This window comes from Chenopodium album, chromosome 1 (genome assembly GCF_948465745.1).
Source record: "Chenopodium album chromosome 1, dcCheAlbu1.1, whole genome shotgun sequence".
NCBI lineage: Eukaryota > Viridiplantae > Streptophyta > Magnoliopsida > Caryophyllales > Amaranthaceae > Chenopodium > Chenopodium album.
Window position 1 is genome coordinate 88185321 of NC_137834.1, and position 24288 is coordinate 88209608.

Consider the following 24288-nt stretch of genomic DNA (forward strand, 5'->3'; position numbering starts at 1 on the left):
CAAATTGGATGGTTCAACCTACCCAATTGGGCTCCGGGAGGGTATTATGGATCATTGTAAATATTTCGGCAATTTATATTTCTGGGCAAAAAAAGTCAAAAAAATTCAAAAATTGAAGTTTAATATCCATGTTTTTTTAGAAATTTCGAAGATTTCGGGGCCTGGTGTCTAAAAGAAATGAGATTATAAGGAATAAATCTCGGGGTCATATAATGATGTTTGGAACCATAAATGATCATTTTATGTTGTCATAAATGGTCATGGTAGGCTTGAGTTAATAAAATCAGTGCAAGTTGTAAGCTGGTAAATAGGTCGTTTAATGGGAAATAGGATAGTTCCACCCTCACAATTGGACTCTCTGAGGGTATTATGGACCATGATAAACATTTCGGCAATTTTTATTTTCGGGCGAAAAAAAAGTTAAAAATTTCCAAAATTGAAGACTAATATCCACGCTTTTTGAGAAATTTTTGAGGTTTTGGGGCCAGTTGTCGAAAAGGCTTGAGATTTTAGGAGATATATCTCGGGGTCATACAATGTCGTTTGGAACCATATATGATCATTATATGTTGTCATAAATGTTCGTAATAGGCTGGAATATTTAATCGATGCAAGTTGTAAATCGGTCAATTGGCCGTTTAAAGGCAAATAGGATGGTTCCATCTACCCAATTGGACTCCTAGAGGGTATTAGGGATCATGGTAAACATTTCGGCAACTTTAATTTTCGGGCGAAAAAAAGTTAAAAAATTCCGAAATTGAAGACTTATCCACGCTTTTTAAGAAATTTTGGAGGTTTCGGGGCCTGGTGTCGAAAGGCTTGAGATTTTAGGAGATACATCTCGGGGTAATATAATGCCATTTAGAACCTTATATGATCAATATATGTTTTAATAAATGTTTGTAGTAGGCTTGAATCAATGAAATCGGTGCAAGTTGTAAATCGGTAAATTGGACAGTTCCAACCACCCAATTGTACACCTTAAAGGTATTAGGGACCATGGTAAACATTTCGGCAATTTTTATTTTCGGCCGAAAAATAGTAAAAAATTCCAAAATTAAAGGCTAATATCAACGCTTTTTGACAAATTTTGGAGGTTTCGAGGCCCGGTGTCAAAAAGGCTTGAGATTTTAGGAGATATATCTTGGGGTCATATAATGCCGTTTGGAACCTTATATGATCATTATATGTTGTCATAATGTTTGTGGTAGGCTTGAATTAATGAAATCGGTGCAAGTTGTAAATCGGTAAATTGGCCGTTTAAAGGGAAATTGGATGGTTCCACCTACCCAATTGGACTCCAGGAGGGTATCATGGATCATTGAAAATATTTCGACAATTTTTATTTCCGAGCGAAAAAAGTCAAAAAAAATCAAAAATTGAAGGCTAATATCCATGTATTTTTAGAAATTTCGAAGGTTTCGGGGCCTGGTGTAAAAAAGAAACGAGATTATAGGGGATATATCTAGGGGTCATATAATGATGTTTGGAACCATAAATGATCATTTTATGTTGTCATAAATTTTCATGGTAAGATTGAGTTAATGAAATCGGTGCAAGTTGTTAACCGATAAATAGGTCGTTTAATGGGAAATCGGATAGTTCCACCCACCCAATTGGACACTCGGAAGATATTAGGGACTATGGTAAACATTTCGGCAATTTTTATTTCCGGGCAAAAAAAAGGTTAAAAAATTCAAAAATTGAAGACTAACATCCACGCTTTTTGAGAAATTTTGGAGGTTTCGGGGTCAGGTGTCGAAAAGACTTGAGATTTTAGGAGATACATCTCAGGGTCATAAAATGTCGTTTGGAACCATATATGATCATTATATGTTGTCATAAATGTTCGTAGTAGGTTTGAATATTTAATCGGTGCAAGTTGTAAACCGGTCAATTGGTCGTTTAAAGGCAAATAGGATAGTTCCACCTAATTAATTAGACTCCTGGAGGGTATTAGGGACCATGGTAAATATTCCGGCAATTTTAATTTCCGGGCGAAAAAAAGTTAAAAAATTCCGAAATTGAAGACTAATATCCACGCTTTTTAAGAAATTTTGGAGGTTTCAGGGCCAAGTGTTGAAAGGCTTGAGATTTTAGGAGATACATCTCGGGGTCATATAATGTCGTTTAGAACCTTATATGATCATTATATGTTTTAATAAATGTTCGTAATAGGCTTGAATTAATGAAATCAGTGCAAGTTGTAAATCGGTAAATTGGCTATTTAAAGGTAAATTGGATGGTTCCAACCACCCAATTGTACTCCCTAAATTTATTAGGGACCATGGTAAACATTTCGGCAATTTTTACTTTCGGCCGAAAAATAGTAAAAAATTCCAAAATTGAAGCTAATATCAACGCTTTTTAAGAAATTTTGGAGGTTTCGAGGCCCGGTGTCAAAAAGACTTGAGATTTTAGGAGATACATCTTGGGGTCATATAATGCCGTTTGGAACCTTATATGATCATTATATGTTGTCATAATGTTTGTGGTAGGCTTGAATTTATGAAATCGGTGCAAGTTGTAAATCGGTAAATTGGTCGTTTAAAGGCAAATTGGATGGTTCCACCTACCCAATTGGACTCCGGGAGGGTCTTATGGATCATAGTCAATATTTCGGCAATTTTTATTTCCGAGCGAAAAAAGTCAAAAAAATTCAAAAATTGAAGGCTAATATCCATGTTTTTTTAGAAATTTCGAAGGTTTCAGGGCCTGGTGTCAAAAAGAAATGAGATTATAGGGGATACATCTCGGGGTCATATAATGATGTTTGGAACCATAAATGATCATTTTATGTTGTCAAAAATGTTCATGGTAGGCTTGATTTAATGAAATCGATGCAAATTGTAAACCGGTAAATAGGTCGTTTAATGGGAAATCGGATAGTTCCACCCACCCAATTGGACTCTCGGGGGAGATTAGGGACCATGGTAAACATTTCAGCAATTTTTATTTCCGGGCGAAAAAAAGTTGAAAAATTCCAAAATTAAAGATTTAATATCTACGCTTTTGAGAAAATTTGGAGGTTTCGGGGCCAGGTGTTGAAAAGGCTTGAGATTTTAGGAGATACATCTCGGGGTCATACAATGTCGTTTGGAACCATATATGATCATTATATGTTGTCATTAATGTTCGTAGTAGGCTTGAATATTTAATAGGTGCTAGTTGTAAACCAGTAAATTTGCCGTTTAAAGGCAAATAGGATGGTTCCACCTACCCAATTGGACTCCTAGTAGGTATTAGGGACCATGGTAAACATTTCGGCAATTTTAATATCCAAGCGAAAAAAGTTAAAAAATTCCGATATTGAAGACTAATATCCACGCTTTTTACGAAATTTTGGAGGTTTTGGGGCCAGGTGTCGAAAGGCTTGAGATTTTAGGAGATACATCTCGGGGTCATATAATGTTGTTTGGAACCTTATATGATCATTACATGTTTTAATAAATGTTCGTAGTAGGCTTGAATTAATGAAATTGGTGCAAGTTGTAAATCGGTAAATTGGCCGTTTAAAGGTAAATTGGATGGTTCCAACCACCCAATTGTACTCCCTAGAGGTATTAGGGACTATGGTAAACATTTCGGAAATTTTTATTTTCTGCCGAAAAATAGTAAAAAAATCCCAAAATTGAAGGCTAATATCAACTCTTTTTGAGAAATGTTGGAGGTTTCGAGGCCCGGTGTCAAAAAGGCTTGAGATTTTAGGGGATACATCTTGGAGTCAGATAATGCCGTTTGGAACTATATATGATCATTATATGTTGTCATAAATGTACGTGATAGGCTTGAGTTAATGAAATCGGTGCAAGTTTTTAAATTGGCCGTTTAAAGTCGAATTGGATGGTTCCACCCAACCAATTGGACTCCCACAGGGTATTAGGGACTATGGTAAACATTTTGGCAATTTTTATTTCCGGGAAAAAAAAAAGTCAAAAAAATTCCAAAATTGAAGGCTAATGTACAAACTTTTTGAGAAATTTTGGAGGTTTCGGGGCCTGGTGTCGAAAAGTCTTGAAATTCTAGGGAATATATCTCGGGGTCACATATGTCATTTGGAACCATATATGATCATTATTTGTTGTTATAAATGTTCGTGGTAGGCTTGAGTTAATGAGATTGGTGCAAGTTTTAAACCGGTAAATTGGTCGTTTAAAGACAAATTGGATGGTTCCACCCTCCCAATTGGACTCCCGGCGGGAATTAGGAACCATGGTAAATATTTCGGCAATTTTTATTCCTGAGCGAAAAAAAATAACTATTCCAAAATTGAAATCCACGCTTTTTGAGAAATTTGGGATGTTTCGAGGCCCGGTGTCGAAAAGTTCTGAGGTTTAAGGGGATACATCTCGGGGTCATATATGTCGTTTGGAACCATATATGATCATTATATGTTGTCATAAATGTTCACAGTAGGCTTGAGTTAATTTAATCGGTGCAAGTTGTAAACCGATCAATTGATCATTTAAAGGCAAATAGGATGGTTCCACATACCCAATTGGACTCTCGGAGGGTATTAGGGACCATGGTAAACATTTCACCAATTTTTATTTTCGGGCGAAAAAAAAATAATAAAATTGAAGGCTAATATCTACACCTTTTGAGATATTTTGGAGGTTTCGGGGCTCGGTTTCAAAAAGCCTTCAGATTTTAGGGGATACATCTCGGGGTCATATAATGCGGTTTGGAACCATATATGATCATTATATGTTGTCGTAAATGTTTGTGGTAGTCTTGATTTAATGAAATCGACGCAAGTTGTAAACCGGTAAATTGGTCGTTTAAAGGCAAATTGGATGGTTCCACCCACCCAATTGGACTCCCAGAGGGTATTAGAGACCATGGTAAACATTTCGGTAATTTTAATTTTCAGGCGAAAAAAAGTCAAAAAATTAAAAAATTGAAGGCTTATTATCCACGCTTTTTGAGAATTTGCTTTCAGATTTTAGGGGATACATCTCGGAGTCATATAATGTCGCTTGGAACCATATTTGATCTTTATTTGTTGTCATAAATGTTTGTGTTAGGTTTGAATTAATGAAATCGGTGTATGTTGTAAATCGGTAAATTAGTCGTTTAAAGGCAAATTGGATGGTTCCACCCATCCAGTTGGACTCGCGGAGGGTGTTTGGGGCCATGGTAAACATTTCAGAATTTTTTATGTCTGGGCGAAAAAATTCATAAAATTCCAAAATCGATGGCTAATCCACGCTTTTCGAGAAATTTTGAATGTTTCGGGGCTCGGTGTCGGAAAGCATTGAGATTTTAGGGGATACATCTCGAGGTCAAATAATGTCGTTTGGATCCATATATGAACCGATGCAAGTTGTAAACCGGTAAATTGGTCGTTTAAAGACAAATTGGATGGTTCCACCCAGCCAATTGGACTCCTAGAGGATATTAGGGACAATGGTAAACATTTCGGCAATTTTCATTTCTTGATGGAAAAAAAAGTCAAAAAATTCCAAAATTGAAGGTACGCTTTTTGAGAAATTTTGGAGGTTTCGAGTAGAGCTGTTAATTCGGGTAAATGGGTCGGGTTTGAGTCAGTATGAGTGGGTCGGGTGAACTCGGGTCGGGTCAACTAGGATTAATTCCATAACCTATGCGAATCAGGTTTGGGTTGGGTCATGCTTGATTCGGGTCATACTTCTTATCTGGTTTGGGTCGGGTTTAGGTCACATTAATAACAGGTCGGGTTACATTCGGGTCGGGTGAATAATAGGTCGAGTTTAATTCGGATTTTCATGGGTTAGGGTAATTCTCGAGTTCGATTAGGGTTCGTTTCAAGTCAAAAATTTGCGGGTTCGAATCAGGTCAGGTCATTCTCGGGTTTGAGTCAGGTTCAGTTCATTTAAATAATTTGCGGAGTATAATCAGGTCAGGTCATTTTCAAGTCGGGTTTTTCTCGGGTTCAAGTCGGGTGCGATTCAAGTCAATAATTTGCGGGTTATAATCATGTTGGGTCATTTCCAAGTCGGGTCATTCTCGGATTCAAGTCGGGTTATGTCAAGTCAATAATTTGCAGGTTACAATCAGGTCGGATCATATTCAAGTCAGGTCATGTTCGGGTTCAGCTAACTATAAATGGATAATTATCATTTTTATCAAGCTAATTACTTCCTTTGACTATAATATATATGACATATAATAGGGAACTATGGTCTATAATTTAGGAAGATAATTATCTCATTTGACCATACAACAAATATATACTATATTGGGGAATTCTCTTTGGTGATCACAAAATTTTATTTTTTCTCAATGGTAAAGTCTAAATTTTTTAATTATCAATCGTAATCATAAATTAATAGTATTAACTCAATGGTAAATTAAGTTAAACAATTTAATAATTCCTTAACCATGATTAAACTATTGGACTACAAAAAGACAAAAGTACCCCAACCAATTCTTTCTTCTTCCTTTCTCTTTCCTCCACCCTGCTGCAACTCCCTTTGCAACCACCTTCGCCCCCTGTGGGCGTCCAGCCTCCCCCATCTCCGGACGGTGACCAACCTCCCCCACCTCCAGACAGCGACACCTAGCAAAATCTATCCCGGCCAACCCAGAAATTCTACTGATAGCTTGCTTCCATTCGAACCGCAAAACCCAAAAATTCAACAGCAAACCCCTGAAAAATTCAACCCAAAATCAACAATTCGATCAGCGATCCCAAATTCGACCCCAAAAATCACCAAATTCAACCCCAAAATCAATAAATCCGACAAATTCGATCACAAATTCGACCACTAATTTGACAAATTAAACCCCAAATATCAACAAATTCGACCTCATAATCAACCAAATTCAATCACTAATTCGACATATTCAACCACTAATTTGACAAATTCGACCAAAAAAATCAACAAGTTCGACCCCAAAATCAACACATTCGACAAATTTGACCCGAAAATCACTTACAAAAACCTAGAAATTTCAACCAAAAATCGGGGAAGGAGATTAGAGGGAATCGGGGAAGGAAGGAGGGTGGTTGATTCCGGCAAGGGAGGGTGGCTGATTCTGGTGTCCCCGAGAAGTGGTTTTAGTGGTTTGAAATTAATACTTGCGGCTGGGAACTGAGTGCGATAGAGGTTGTTTTTCATCATCAAAACCCATCATCTCAAACTGGTTTTTTGGTGGCGGAGGAGAGAGAAGAAGAAGGGATAGAGAGGGAGGAGGGAATTAGGGGTTTACGGCCGCCGCCGTATGTCGGGAAGGCTTGGCGCCGCCGTCCGAGGCTGAACGCCGGCAAGGATGGGATTGGCCTGGTTGGGTGGGGATGGGTTTTGGGTTTTTTTTTAAAAAAAAAAATTAAAGGGTGCTAATGTAAATTCATTGTTATTTGACCAATATTAACCCTGGTTAATTGTTTAATGATGTTTTATTTTCATTAATGTTACCATTTGCTTAATAATATAAATTATTGATTACCATTGATAACGAAAAAATTCAGAGTTTACCATTGAGAAATAAAAAATGTTTGTGATTACCAGAGAGAATTTCCCTACTATATTTAACTCTTAAATTTGAGGATGATGCTCTTTTTTTTTCCCGGCCTGGACCGACTTGGTCTCCCTATACAAAATGCTTTGATCAACAATAATAAGGTGGTCTAAATTGCATTTAAGGTGATTTGAAATCAGGTCAGGAGCAATTTTGGTTGAATTTAGGTCGAGTCAATAACAAGTTGTGTTGTTTTCGAGTCGGGTTAGTAACAGATCGGGTTGAATTTTTTGGTCGGGTTAGTAATAGGTCTGGTAAAATTCGAGTCAGGTCAATAACAAGTCGGATTGATTTGGGTCAGGTCAATAACAAGTCGGATTGAATTTGAGTCAAGTCAATAACAAGTAGGGCTGATTTTGGGTCGGGTTTGTAACAGGTTAGGTTAAATTCGGGTCGAGCTAGGAACGGATCGTGTTGAATTCAGGTCAGGTTAGTAACAACTCGGGTTAAATTCGGGTTCTGACGGGTTAAAACGTGTTTGGGTCAATTTCGGTTCAAGTCAGGTTCGGTTCAAGTCAATAATTTAAGGGTTACATTCGGGTCGGTCATCTCCAAGTCAGTTCATGTTCGAGTTCGAGTCTTACATAATCTGGTCAAGGTTTGGTTTCAGGTCGGGTTTGGGTCACCATTTTTTCGGTTTCAAATGGGTCGGATAATAATCGGGTTTGAGTCGGTACTTCGGGTCGGGTCAACTTTTGAAGCTCTACATACTAACAACAGAGAAGTAGGTCATAAAAATTGAACTGGCATTGAGAAACTGAATAGCCTTGCAAAAGTACATAATATATCCTGACTGTAAAACGAGTTCTACTTAATGAAATTGTTTAGTCTACATTAACATATACGTCAAAAGAAATCTTGAAGCATTTGATGTCCATTCTTTCTTCATTTGTTGCTCTCTAACAGACAAAATTGCAGCAAGATAACCTGCACAAGAGAGAGGGGTTAATTTACAATCACATAATCAACTAAGTAATGAATTTTATGGTTCAAAGACCAAGTAGAAGAGACACCTCAGATGAGTTAATAAACCAACCAGTATAATACAGAGTTTTAAAAAAAATATATATATTGTATTTATGCATGTAGATCTATTTTAGCTATTTTAAACATGAACATCAACACAAAAAATTCATTGCTACAAAGACCCTTCACACCAGGTCATAGAATTCACTCAGATGTAACCAGGTCACACCAATGAAAATCCTGAAAGAGGCTTTAGTAAACTGAGTTGGGATCTTAGGGGAAAGACACATCTTTTCCTATGTAAAAGGACAGTAAAACTACCAGGGCTCGGAGATCATTTTCATATTGGATTTATGAAAAGCAGTACACAAGTATATTGCATGGAGTGGGATCATCTGGTGAAGTTGAGTAATATTCTAACATCTTTCAAACACTAAACTCAGCTATTCATAATATAATTGCTTTCATGAAAAACAGTTAAATGAACCAGGTACAGTTTCCCTGGAATGCGAATAATACATTAACACTGGGGATAAAAGAAGCAAAATTGTGAAAGCTCTTTCGTACTATATTTCACTTCATTGTAATCAGGCTAAAGTGCTCAAACTACATGAGTATGACCTTTTCTACATGCAAAAGTTACAATTTTTATGTCCAAAATGGTAAAACAGAGTGCATGTTTAAAATCTGGTTTTGCCAAAATCACCAATAGATAGAAGAGAGTGTATGTTTAACTACCCTAAGATGAATTCAATTCTTAATGTTATATCTCAGAGTCAATAGCCTCCCAAACTCTGTATAAATGAAAAGAAAATAGGGGAGAAAATCATGACCATATTCAGATAATGTATCAGCAAAAACCTTTTTATAATGTATCAGCAAAAACCTATTTATAATGTATCAACAAAAACCTTCGTATAGAGTAAAATGTATCAACATAAACCTTCATAAAAGATAATATAGCACAAAACAAACAACATTACTGCTTTCTAACGGATCCATCTCTAGCTAAAAACATCAACAAAATCCATCCCAACCCAAATTAGAAGCTAATCCGCGAGTATTAAAGCAATAACATCCAAGATACCTTGGAAGTTCTAATTCAACTCACAAGCTAAGAAACCAATCTTTTTATTAGGCAGATGACATTATTCAACACAATGTCTTTGATGGGGTAGATGACATAGTTCACCCCAACGAGTACATGAAATAGTGCACCCCAATGCTTTACTTTGATACCGCCAAACATTCAATTTTGATGCATGTTAAGCTAAGTCTTTTTAAAATACAATTCTAACTTCTAAACATCAATCAATAGCGTAATCACAAATCTTGGAAGCTTTCGGTCAGTAATTATTTCCTAGAACAGCCTTGATCCGTCCCAAAACCCACGTTCTAACACGATCAAACAAATCCATAACATAAAGCTAATGATTTAACACAAACATCATTATTCGTTACTACTAAATTTCCAAATTTTCCCAATTCTCATTTAATTTCTCACAATCAACAGCAACAATATAAAACCTTGCAAAATCCATGAAAATTTTCCCAGATTATGTAGAAATCAATCAAATTCAACCACATTGAACAAGAAAATAAAATTGAACTCAAAAATCTAATTTTGACAAAAGAAAAGTAAAAATACCAATCAATCTAAGTAGATCCGACAATAATGTTGTTAATCGGAATAAAGATGAGCTTGACGAAGAATCCCACGAAACCCATTACAACGAATCCAACAGCAGTACGGAAAGCCACCTTCGTAAACTCTACAATTCCCAAATTCAAAATCAAAATCAAAATCACAATCAAAAGATCCAAAACAAAAAAACCCTAAAAACCCGAAGAGAGAGAAAATTGAATTAAATTAACATACCTTTTTGATCGGGTTTGTGGCAACGCTTAACAAGACGAACGCTGTCTTTGGCGAAATCTCTCAAAGGATCGAAAACTTGATCTAGGGCATCCATTGATGAAGATGAAATTGAAGAGAGAGAAAATTAAGACTGAAAAAAGAGGGATTTTTTCGAGAATTGTAGATCTGAGAGAAGTATTAAAGAATTACAGCTGCTTGCTTTATAAAGTTTTTTTTAGTGAAATTATAATTCTAAGTCAAGTAGGAAGCGTAGACGTGTGTGAGCCAATGAGTTTGCTCCACGTACACCGTCAAATTTTTATAAACTTTCCTAATTTCATCTTTGCTTTTTAATTTTTTTTTTTCCAATTCATTTTAGGATAGGAAACTTATTTCATTGATTTTATCCTTTTAAAAAATAAATGGAAAATTTACGAATTATAAATAAATTGCAACTTTTTAAAAAAAAAAAAAAATTGTAAAAGTTTTTATAAATTACAAATTGCAACCGAATTTAATATTTTCATCGGTTTGTATGTCGAAAAATATTCAATTAAGGATTTAGGGACCATATTAATTCTTGAGGGACCAAATTGAGCTCGGGATTGGCAAAAAAATTAACGTAAGTGCCTCGTTTTTACAACAAAAAATAACTGTCCATTGATCGATACATTTTTGTTATGCAAAACGAGGCACTTACATTATTTTTTTTGTCAATTCCGAGCTCAATTCGGTCCTTTAATGCCTAATTTTTCCAGTTAACTCGATCTGATTTGACTCAAATGAAATAAACCAAATACGGAGTAATAATTTTATTTAATAGCGTAGATTTTTTTTAACCACCTTTGAAAAGCCTACTTTGTGCTTTACTAGCTTAAATATATTTTTTAATTGTGTTTTAATACTTTTAACGTCTTACAAAATAACAAAACATACATTCTGCCTTCAATTAACATACATTTTACGTCTATGTTAATTATTCTTAACACAGTAACTCAGTAAATGTTTATTTTAATTTATTCTTAAAGATCGTGAATAGGGATGTCAATGGGGCGAGGCGGATGTTGACCTTCCCATCCCCATCCCCACCTAATATTTTCATCTCATCCCCATCCCCATCCCCACGGCGGGTCCAATTTTCATCCCCATCCCCGCCCCACCGGGTACAACTCCAAAACCATCCCCGCCCCGCCCCACCCCCCACTTGGATATCCATCCCCACCTAATCCCCACCAAAGACCCACCTAATCCCCACCCAAGATCCACCTAATATCCGTATCTCAAATACACAATCTTACATAATTAATATGAATTATAAAATAAAACATTCTATACACATTTTTGTGTTATAATATAATAAGTGTCGTACAAAGTATTATAATTAATATTGTATTTCATGTAATTATTTTATAAATAGAATAAAAGTATGTAATTTTGTTTTAAAAGATATATAGATGTGGGTATGAGGTGGGGATGGGGCGGGTACGAAGTGGGGCGGGCCGAGGATGGGGCGGGTACAACTTAAAATCCACCCCCGCCCCATCACCCATGGCGGGTATGGATTTTATCCCCATCCCCGCCCCACCACCCGCCAAACCGAGATCCATCCCCGCCCCATTGGGACGGGGATGGGGCGGGTCTCCTACTTGACCCCCCCCCACTGACATCCCTAATCGTGAAACACAAAAGTGAATTTTGAGAGTGGTAAAAAAAAAAAAAAAAAAAAAAATCGTTTTAAATAGTGATTAGTTTAATCAAAATAAGCATATTGGCAATGAAACAGTAAATGTTTTGACTTGGCCTCAACCAATTTGAACCCAAAACGAAAATGACACAATTTGAATTAACCCAATTTAAATGGCCCAGTCTCCACCTCCAATGAAAATCAATTTTGAATAAATACTGGAAAGTATAGGTGACATATATGTGAATTGTGTGAAATGAAGTATGGATGGATTTTATTTTATTTTTCTTGGTAAAATACTAAAATTCATTGGTTTAAATGGTGGTTCATATTTGGATATAGTCAAGTATAGATAAAATTTATTTATTGTCTTAACTTGATTTTTCTTTTTATTGTTTTAATTTTGCCAGTATAATCTATACAAATTCTTCGGCAAAATGGTCCGTCAATTTTATCATCAATTAGTTTAAGTGGCCAAAGTGAAGAAAAATTGTCAAAAGTTCATACTTCAAGAAGCATGAACAATAATATGAAGTATAAAGAGTTAAAATTATTTTTAAAAAATAAAACTTTTTATAAACGGTATATGAATTGAATACGGTGTAAGTCGTTTGACAGATGTGTTTTATCACGTCATTTGACAAAAAAAAAACCATTATATACTCAATTAGTGTACATTAAACACATTAAATTATGGGTGGTAAAAATTTCTAACATACCTTAGTGAACTTTCACTATAAGCTTTTGTTCTTGAAGATAAGAGGTAATGATTTATATTCAAGAAGATATACAAGAGTTCTAAATTTTGGTTTTGAATTCACTTATCTTTAAGTATGTCCAAGTGTTTAATAGACTTGCTCTCCCTACTTGGTTAATTATTCTCTCTAATTAGTTGAAAATAGCCCCCATTACCTAGCACATGAGAGAACGGAGAGGTAATTAAGGTAAGGAAACTTGCACGCGCTAGTGAATGGTTAATATGGTATGATTATTCTCTCAAAAGTTTGTGCTTCTTATTATGGGAAAAGAAGTGAAAGCAAGGATAAAGACTACGAATGAAGTAGCGCCGATTGCAAAATCCTAATTCCTTATATCTACATCCCGTCAAAGAGAGAGGAGGAGAAACCAAAGAGAAAGGCTTAGAAGATGGAGAAGAGGGTGCAAAAGAAGGGATAATAAAAAGGGGCGTGGTAGCCGGTAGGGGGGTGTTTCTACAGCCTCTCTTGCCTTAGTGATTTGTCAAGATTTTAGGATGATAATCAAAATTAAAGATCATTTGCTTTTTATGACTTTCTCAACAATAATAATAAAAAAAAAAAAAAAAAAAAATCCCAATTTTGATTATATTACGTATATCATCACTAATATCATAGATATTCCATCAGTCCCCTTTTATTTGCCTCATTTGCCTTTCCATGTTTCCAACCCATGTCTTTAAACATAAACACCTCCTATTCCATTTATAAAAACATTATGAATGTACTATGATATTCTAAAAAAATACCTTGAAACAAATTCAACAAGATCTCACATGTCTACATTATGTCTTACATATTAGTGATAATTTGCGTACAAGTTTATACAATTTTACTCACAAAAGTACAATGGTATAAACTAATTAGAAACAGGAGTAATATTTCGCAAATTTTTCTTCATATTTCACACCCCTTTTCCACGTTGGATGAAATTATACTTCTAGGGACTACCCCCATGTAGAAGTAGAAGTAGACGGTATATATGGTCAGAAAATCAGGAGCCAGAGAAAGAGAGGGACAAAGAAAGATCTAGTCATCTAGATGCCTTAAAGTGGGCCATTAGAAGCCAACGTGGAACCAATAGAGTCCTCAACAACCTTATCTTTCCCTCATAATCTAATCTTTACATCATCCAACTCTGATATCTTAAAACCATTTCCTCCAAATTTCAGCATCACATAACAACCTTATACTTTCTTTCACACCCACAAATAATTCACAAGAGCAACAAAAACAAAGAGAGAGAAAGAGTTGTAAGTTGTTAGTGAATCATGACTCTGTGCGCGATAACATGGAAGAAAATGGCTACTACTGGATGCTTCTTACACCACCATGCAGCCAACACTGGTCTAGCTGCTGGCAGAGCCATGCAGCAATACCAGGTCGCAAGCAATAAGCCTAATCAGATCGTCTGCAAGGCTCAGAATCAAGAAGACGAGGTTATTTCTGTCAGCGACGGTGTGTCAAGGCGGTTGGCCCTTACTGCTCTTATTGGTGCTGCTGCTGTTGGCTCTAAGGTTTCCCCTGCTGATGCAGCCTATGGTGAAGCTGGTAATTACTTTACTTGCGTGCTCTACAAAAAACTGATTTCTTTTGAATCGTTTTCAGTTTTCCAACTTTATATATAGTTTACATCAATGATGAATTTAGGTACTTTATAATGGTATACTTGACACACAAAAGAATGATGACTTAGGAAAAGTCCTCTGATTGTATTACAGTAACAGATCAATGGTGTTTATATTGTCATCTGGAGACGAATCCTTCTCACATAGATCCGCCCATGCTAAGCATGAAGGTGTTCATAAAGAAGGTTTATATATGCTATACAAAAATATAATTGAAGTTCTCAGAAAAGCTGGATTAAACAACTCAAGTTGATAACAGACAAGAGTTATTAACTTAAAAAAATCAGCTTAATATTCATAGCCACAATCTAGTATTTAGTCTGCTGAGGCATCTAGAGAGTTTAGAGTTTAGATGTACAACTTACACCTTTTAGTCTGCTCAGTGTAAAACTGCAAGCAGCTTTTTTCAGATTTCTGATTTACTAGTCAACAATATTGAATTGCAGCCAATGTATTCGGGAAGCCAAAGACTAACACCGAATTCATGCCCTACAACGGTGATGGATTCAAGTTGTTGGTTCCTTCAAAATGGAACCCGAGCAGAGAGGTAGAGTACCCTGGACAAATTTTGAGGTTCGAGGACAACTTCGATGCCACCAGCAATTTAGCTGTCATGGTCACCCCCACTGACAAGAAATCCATCACAGACTATGGTTCCCCTGAGCAATTCCTTTCCCAAGTAATTTCACCTTTTTGCAATATTACATTAGCCTCCTAGCACTATTGTTCCATTTCTGTACCTGATTCTGAAAAGAAAACTTAATTCATGTGTTTTGTTACTACAGGTGGACTACTTGTTGGGCAAACAAGCCTATTTCGGACAGACTGATTCTGAGGTAATCCTTCATCATTGCAGACTACTGCCTTGTTTAACATATTTTTCTTTTCTACAAATCTTAATGGCATGTTCTCAGTGGTACACAATAATCGAACCCTTAGGTTTACAAAGTATTCTCCATGCATGCAGAAATTTGAGTGCTTAAACATGTTATTTTCCAGATAACAAGAGCTAAAAATAAGTTTTCATACTGAAAAAATTATTTCCCAACACAAATTAATCTCAGAAAAAAATTTGGCTGTTTTTCGAGTTCTAACCTAGTTTTTCATGGACAAAAAGGAGGAACCATATTTCTAATTACTATTTGGTAATTTTTTGTGTGCAGGGTGGTTTCGATTCAGGTGTTGTTGCAAGTGCAAACGTCCTTGAAAGCAGCACCCCAGTGGTTGATGGGAAACAATACTACAGCATCACTGTGTTGACAAGAACAGCCGATGGTGATGAGGGTGGCAAACACCAAGTAATTACAGCCACTGTCAAGGATGGTAAGCTTTACATCTGCAAGGCTCAGGCTGGAGACAAGAGATGGTTCAAGGGTGCTAAGAAGTTTGTTGAGAATGCTGTCAGTTCTTTCAGTGTTGCTTAAATAATGTAACTGATTCAGAGATTTCTATTGTAAATCAACTTCTCTACTTATTTTGGGCTTTCTAGTTTTTTTCTTGCTGATGTTGCCTAGGGAGAAGGTACTATATATAAACACCGGATTTTCAAATTGCAAATAGCATATAATGGCTTACGATACATCTCTCTCTGTCATCTCCTCTCTTAGACCACCCACATTCAGTCACCACAACTTCCTGAAATCATGCTCTTACAGGCACATAGGCATAGAATTCTAAAACTTAAGGTTTGAAGCGAGGAAGGATGCAAGCACCCATTTCAGTCATCTCGGCACCTATTAATAGATACGAGTATTGAGAAAACTCATGCGCAAAAAATCTCAAATATCCTTGATCATAAGGCATACAACTATCACTATAGTTAAGAACCAGAATTGCAATTGATTCAAATTGATCCAAAATTAATGCGATGATTGTAACCAATAAATCCTATAAGTAATTATCATATTAAGCTACATAGACTCCAACCAACCCGAACTGAAATTAAATGACACATCACTCGAATATGATTCAAAACAAACTAACCTAAACCGCTTTTCAAAAAAAAAAAAAACTAACCTAAACCAAACCGGAGTTGAACCACCTATTTGTAACCTCTATGCTCATTGACTAATACTTCTTACTGCTGTGCCTGACAGCCATGGCAACTCAGATATTTGTCACAACTCGTGTGAGTAACAAAGTGTTGAGAGGTGTTGTATAATGGTGTACCCAGAACGGCAATGAGTCCTTCAAATTCCGAATTGTAAAAATGGAACATATCTAGACTTCACAAGGGCCAAGCTTATGACTTTGGCAGGGTTTGTACATAGTTTTTGTTAGCACAATATAGAATTTCATGAAGACCAAGAAGTTAAAGCTGTAATGAGTCTAATGACTATTATTTGAACATCATCATCACCATTCTCATTCAATTACCCCCAACACAATGGCAGGCATTGTGCATTCTGCAGGCAAGAAACAGAGTTCCTACGCATCTACATAGAGTCATAGACTAAATCTACAAGAACCAGCTGCATTATAAATAATCTAACAGAGAAACAGAAATCCTGCAAATCGGTGCAATCTCCCATTAGAGAATGCTAAGAAAAATCCTATGGATCAATCCATCTGAAAGACCTTTAATATAAAGAGATAATGAATACATTTGATCCTAGACCCAATTTAGCTACAGGTGTGCCCTTTTCAGTTCTAAATTCCTTTTTTTTAAATCTAAAAAAACTAGTTAAAACACTTCAGAGGTTTTAAAATTAATATTGATAATGAAGTCTAACAGAAATTGTGTGTTATATCTTTTTTCCATTTGTTCACTAAAAGAATTATCAGCACATTAAGGGAAAAAACGATTTCAGAATCCAAAATGAACCAGACATCAAAACAATTGTCATAAAAACAACATAATCCTCATTTTATCACCATGAATATTCACTTGAGACAAGTCAAAGGAAAATTTACAAGAATAGAAATAAATTCAAAGGTAACGTGCCTCGTTTTCCATTGGCTCTATGTAGGAAAGCTTTCATAATTTTCCATTGCATTGATGGGTGCCATTGCTCTGACAAACACTACGCCTCATATTTGCTCCATTCAAGCCCCATATCCGTATTGTACGGTCATCACTGGCTGTAGCTAACATGTGGTGGTCCACTGGATTCCAGCTAACACAGTTGACAACTCCAGAGTGACCTGGCAATATATCTACAAGTTGTCCTGAACTTCGATGCCATATAAAAACCTACAGATATATTTCAAAATATTAATATCGTCTTATATCAGATCAAGCAGTAAATAGGAGTTCAAAGTACAGCAACTACTAAGTATATAATACCCAATAGAACAGTTTCCTCTGATAATATCTATAAGCATCCTCATTATTGTAAATTATATAGAGGTCAGAATAGGGACAAAAACCATCTATGAAGGAGCCATGGGAAACAAATTTAACAAAAGCATGAATGGAAGTACTATGAAAATCAGCAAATCCAATATGTTCAGTCAGCCAAAAACACAAGCTGGACAAACAACTAAAGCACACAACTACGAAGAATATGAGAGATATTGCAGCCTGACTTGACAAAACAACACAATCTTATAAAGCAAACATGATGCTTATAATCTTCGCAGACACATCATGGAGCCAGTACAAAAACTGCACCTTCTTGCTAAATTGTGATATTTCAACGAGTACAAGAATAACATTTCTCACAATGCTACTTATGCAAGACACATTAACCAAAATAAGCATCAGCATCACTTCACAACCTTTTGAGTGCATCAGCAGCACGCTTGGAGTACTATTATAGGACAAGGTAAAGGTTATAATAAAGAGGCTCAATGAAAAATAAAATTTACCGATCTCTTAATTAACCAGGATTCAGTATCCCTTTTGTGGATAACGAATGGTAGAAATACTACAGAGTGGGCAATCATAAATAGACCTTCAATAAAATAAAATAAAATAAATTAAAAAGAAAGAAAGAGAAAACAGCAGAAAAGAGAGCACACCTGTGAATCTTCGCTCCCACTGGCTATGAAAGATTGTTCTAGGCCACCAAAGCAAGACCTTACCACAAACCTGGACCTTTTATGGCCTTTGTACTTGGCTACAAGCCTAATATCGCCATCTATGGTCCAAAGATGGATTTCTTGGTCAAGAAGATTAACCAGTATAAATTTCCCATCATTTGAGAGAGAAAATGAAGTTATAACTTGGTCCTCCTCAATCAACCTCTCAAATTGTGTTTCTCTGTCCAAGAGTAGAATCGCTGCTTCTCTGCATATACTTATGATTTGTTTTCCGTCATGAGTTATTTCCAGATCAGAAATTTTAACTGTTCGATGTCCCTTCCAACACTCCAGTTCTTTTCCATTCAGATCCCACATGCCTATGCTTTTATCCGAAAAGCCAGCAAAGACAGACTCCCCATCAGGAGACCATGCACAGGAGACAACAGGAATCCCAGCCTTCTCATAGACTTGAAGACATTCACCAGATAATACATCCCACCGCCGCACCGTCTCCTCTGCCCCACAGGTGAGAAGCTGCTGATCATCTGGGCTCCACGAAACTTGAGAAACTGGTCTTTGGTGGCCACATAATCGATGCTTAAGCGCAACTTCACCATTTACGCCGACCTGCGTCAATTAATAATACTTACCTATGTTACGCAGACAAGACTCACAGAAATATGAATTGTAAGCATAGGTGTAAGTGTCAGACATCCAAAGGTACAGAATATCAGAAACAAGGAGCCTATTGTGGATTTGTGGGGTTACACATTCCTAAAACAAGTTCCTGATTCTAAAAGATTTTAGTTTTGCATGTGTTCACACCATACATACACAAGCATTTAGGCTTGACTTGTTTGCTAGTTTTGGTATCACCCCCTTTTGAATTCATTTTGGTAACTCACAGGATAAAGCCCACATCTTACACATAGAAAAATTAAGTTTGAGTCATTTGGCTATCTGACACCCAACTCCTTGCCCATAACAGTGGAGAGAGAGAGAGAGAGGCAGCTTACCTCCCATATTATAGCTGATCGATCCTTTGATGCTGATGCTAAATATTTCCCTTTATGAGAAAATTGCAAGCACCATACTTCATCTTGATGCCCTTCTAAAATCTGCTCATATAACAGTCAAACAGATCCATAAATTTCAGATCACGACATTGGATAAAGAAGGCTATCAGTCACATCTGAATGAGAAATCACAAGAGTGCCAAAATGTCATTCTCTCAAACTATAATAAGAGAAGAACACACCCCAGACAGGGGAGAAGATGGGGATCCAAAACCACAAACAGATCAGTGATATATTCAGAAACTAAGAGACCACACCAAGTATAAAGTATGATCCGCTGATCACATAAGATGACATATATGCAAAAAATCCTCCTCTTTCTAAAAATAAAAAATTTTAAAAAAATAAAAAATCAAATTTTACATTTTTACCTGAGCCATTTGTATGTTGGACATTAACATGAAGCTATGTTTAACAAATAAGAATTAACCATAATAATATTAGTCAACCAAATATGTAGATCTGCATTTGGGTTGGAGCAACAAGGGAAGGGAAAAACATAAAGTGACAAGTACTATATGTCTCTACCAAACAATAACATTTCAAGTTTGAGAAAAAAAAAAAGGTAAGCCTTGAATCTCAGAAATACGACAGGCATCCTCTATAAGATGCATTACACCTCATCAATGATTAAATGAAAAGAGAGAAAAAAAAGAAAAAAACAAACAAACAAACAAAAAAAAAACTTGAATTTGTGTCCCAGTCTTTATATAAACTTCAACAACCCATTGTTCACTGTGATTATCTCCAATCTAATCCCTGCTGAAGCTCCGAGACAAAAGTCACAGGACTGCATTAAAGTCAAACTAGCTTCTACACAGGAGCTCTAAACCTCTTCAACTAGGTAACAACCCAAAATTTTTCACTTAAGTTCACACCCAGATAAACATCAGTACCAAGATGTGACTGGCACCACAATAGAAAATAACTCAATATGTCTTGATCTTGATACCAGATTACCAGCAAAAAAAATTACAAAGAGAAAAAAAAATTGGAAGAGATTTACCGGTGGATGGAAGACAGGTAACACAGCACCTGGCTACGGCTAGGTTAGAAGAAAATGGGAGGAAAATTTTGAATGAAAGCTAACACATAGCAGATGGAGAAGGAAATTAAAGGGGACCTAACCATCAACTGGTTAAGAAATATTAGCGAGTCCATTGATTATTAGTTCATAAAAAGATCAATAACACTCAATGATATCAGGTCCATAACCTGATAAATAAAGCCATGCAACTGCCAGAATATTAGAATTAAATTCTTCTTTTCCGTTGGATTACTTGGGAGATTAATGAAGTGAAAAGGTTTATGAAAGTTGATGTATGAGACTTTATGAGAGGGGTGATGAGGACAAAGTAAACATGACAGCTTGATAAGTAAATCACACAAACTATATCTCTTAAAGTAGGCTAATTTGAGGCAAAATACCAATTTACTATCTAACCAAAGAGAAACAAAACACAAAGCAATGACTATTTAGTACATAGAGAGCCCAATTTCACAGAGAAAAAGGACAGGAAAGGGGGGAGCTAAGCGAAAAGGAGGAACTTAGAAATAGATACGAACCTGCAAAGTACGACTAGGAATATTGTCTCTTCCACAGTGATGATCAGCATACAATGACATCTCCCTGTCAGAAGAGTTGTGATATATGCAGGTCCCACGCTGCAAATTCAAGGCTTGTTCTACTAGATATTCCAACCTTCTGGAAGGAACCATTATTGTGGGAGGAAGTAATTTCTGTAGTTCAGTAAGAACTTCTGAACGAGATTTTCCTTTCAGCGAATCCTTGCGAGCACATCCATTCTCACTCTGCGGAAGATAAAGAATACAAGAAGAAAGTTCATGTAGCCTGCTTGTCTTGATATGTAGAGGTGAAATCTCCGTCCTCAACGTCTTTAGAGCATCCATTGTCTTTCCATCATCTAAAAGCTCGAAAAATTTCTGCTCCAAGATTAAAAATTTGGCTGATTTTATTATAGTTTCATCCTCTAAACCAATGCTTTGCAATATCGAGGCACTTTCATCCCACCTCCCATCAAGAACATGCTGCATAAGCAAGTTTACTGCAGCAGAGTGCAATGGTATACCAGATTCTTCCTCAAGACACGCACCAGTACGTTCATAACCAAGAGCATACAAAGCACCAGCTATAAGTCTAACAAATTCTAGCCTTTTGATCACCCCTCTTGAACCAATCACTTCTTCTTCCCCTTGGCATTGTATAGGTCGGGCCATCAAATCCCTCAAAGAGCCAGTAGCTACGGTTTCTTCAGCTCTTAAGCTACTTGAAAGACTGCTTGATCCTGCACAAGATAATCTCAGCCGCTTTGAGGGTGGTTGGCCATCCTCTACACCTCCCATGAAAAGTACAAGTCAGCCCATACATATACCTAAAGGGCAACCTATATTGACCAAAAGTTGTTGTAGCCCCTGCATAACATCATCTTTGGACTGTTACCAAAAGAATCAGAAACCATTGGTTTATCTTCCCCCCTTTCCACATATTTAAAGAAGATAAGAGTAAAGTCAGGGGCAAACACAAAAGAGAACATGACATATATCATTTCTGTATGGCCGATCAATGCTACTATAACACATAAATGCATCAATACAGCCACAAGTCACAGTCATCACTGAAATGTCCACACTCCACAGCGGAGCAAACCAATGGACACCATCACCAACCATGTGGAGCTGAGCACATGAATCTTCCTATTATAACAGCAACCAGTACACAAATCTTCCATGAAGGATATATAATACTACATATAATCAAGATATTGAATAGTAGAAACTAAACTACATTGTTTCTCGACAGCACAGAGGAGATAAAGGCATAAAAACATGGTCTTCATGGCACATTTCATAAAATTCTCCACAAACAAAAGAACATTCACAGTGCGTTTTCAGAGGTGTGTTCCGCAAAACAATCAATTTAATAAAAACAATCATGAATAGCAACAATACATGCCACACTTCAACAAATAATACAAACAATTATAAACAAACCATCCCCCATCAAACTAAGAATTTGGATTAATAGAAAGAATATACTCTAATTAACTGAAATTAAAATAATAAACAATATACTACAAGCAAAATGGCAAACTAATTTCTCATTATATGCTTTCATCTCCTTCCATCCATCAATGAAACTGGATTCGAGGGACAAACCCGACCTGATCGAACCCGACTTAACAAGCTTGAGTCAATTGAATAAGCTCGAAATTGATGGGGTGATCGATTAAGGTCTTTTTGAGTTATTGTATTTATTTATTTTAAATTCTTAATCATAATCACAAGAGCTCCTAAAAATTCCCAAATGACTGCTTTTTACACAACCAAGAACTACTAAAACCAACCAATTAAGAACACGAGTATTGAAATGAAAGACAATTTCCATATTCCAATCAAACAAACCGATCAATCAATTAAATTTTTTCTTCAAGAATCATACCAAAAAGCTGAAATTAAAGTTCTTTTACTAATCAAGAACCCTAATTTGGGGATTATTTTATACAATCAAAATCAAGAATTGAAAACACTAACCGCAAAGAATCAATCGATGTCGGCTTCAGAAATTGTCCCCAATTAATCAGCGAAATGAATCCAACAATCACCTAATCATCGAATTACAAAATTGAGGGATCAATTGAAATGGGAAATTGAACAAAGAATCGGGAAGTGAAAAACATCAAATTGTTAAAGATTTAAAAAGTGAATAGATAGAACTGGAAAAATCAACAAACCTTGAAAGAAGAGAGAGAAAGAGGAAAGAGAAAGAGAGACACGACAGTAGAGAAGATGAGGGTTAGTTTTGCATTGCAAATGCTACTACTATTTTCTGGGCTAAAACTCCTAAACAAGTTTGGATTTCATTCTTTTCCCCTTTTTATTTACCTAGTATCTTTTATAAATAAAATAATTTATTAACTTATTTTTTTTTTAGCAGAAAAAAATATAGTACAATTAACTTTAAATAATGCGGAGTAATCAACATTATCATAATAATAAATAAAAAATGAAAAGAAAAAAAAACTTCGTAGACACCCAATCATGGATCTACCTAAGGTCAATTGACCATATTGGTATAAAAGTTAACACCCTAGTGACATATTCGTGTATGAGTTATTACCTGCGACATTTTGGTATACAAGCAAACATATGGCGACATATTGGTATATAAGTTGACTAACTTGAGGATTGATACAAGTTTAGACTAGCTTACATCTGATTGGATTGATTTAAGATAAAATAAAATTGATTCGAGTTGTGATTCTTGTTAATGGATCGTATCTCCAAAATACCATAAGGAGTTGTATGCCATAATGAGTTAATGTTATCAATTTATAAGCTAACTTACAATATCATTCAAAAAATTGATTCAATTGATTATTATGATCCACAGTTTAGGCCGCTTGGATTGTGCAATGTGGCTTATAAGATTGTAACTAAGGTTATTGTTAATAGGCTTAAACCGATCCTTCCGCGTGTAATTTCAAATACACAAGCAAGTTTTGTTCCGGGTCGGAAAATAACGGATAATATTGTTATTGTCCAAGAAGTGATACATACAATGAGGAAGAAACAAGGAAGGAAGGGAATGATGGCAATCAAAATAGACTTTGAAAAAGCATATGACAGATTGAGATGGTCGTTCATCAGAGATACGATGTTACAAATGAACTTACCCATTTTCATGATTGAATTGATTATGGACTGTGTAACCTCGACTTCCTTACAAGTTCTTTGGAATGGAGAACCCTCAAGAAAATTCAAACCAAGTAGGGGAATTCGGCAAGGGGATCCTTTGTCTCCATACTTGTTTGTAATGTGTATGGAAAGATTT

General features: G+C 36.0%; 2 protein-coding genes across 2 annotated transcripts; one reads left to right on the forward strand and one right to left on the reverse strand.

The window, feature by feature from the left end:
• Positions 1-13925: 13925 nt before the first annotated feature.
• LOC145561624 (oxygen-evolving enhancer protein 2, chloroplastic-like) lies at positions 13926-15944 on the forward strand. Its single transcript, XM_081621864.1, has 4 exons — positions 13926-14317; positions 14841-15073; positions 15180-15230; positions 15558-15944. The coding sequence occupies exons 1-4, from the start codon at positions 14038-14040 to the stop codon at positions 15816-15818; spliced, it is 825 nt and encodes a 274-aa protein (XP_081477990.1). The 5' UTR covers positions 13926-14037; the 3' UTR covers positions 15819-15944.
• Positions 15945-17187: 1243 nt separating this feature from the next.
• Positions 17188-23331, reverse strand: LOC145561640 (WD repeat-containing protein 26 homolog). The gene is made up of 6 exons (XM_081621865.1): positions 23189-23331; positions 22989-23059; positions 21003-21869; positions 19377-19478; positions 18358-18987; positions 17188-17587 (listed from the first exon to the last, which is right to left on the reverse strand). The coding sequence occupies exons 3-6, from the start codon at positions 21798-21800 to the stop codon at positions 17372-17374; spliced, it is 1746 nt and encodes a 581-aa protein (XP_081477991.1). The 5' UTR covers positions 21801-21869; positions 22989-23059; positions 23189-23331; the 3' UTR covers positions 17188-17371.
• Between the last annotated feature and the right edge of the window lie 957 nt (positions 23332-24288).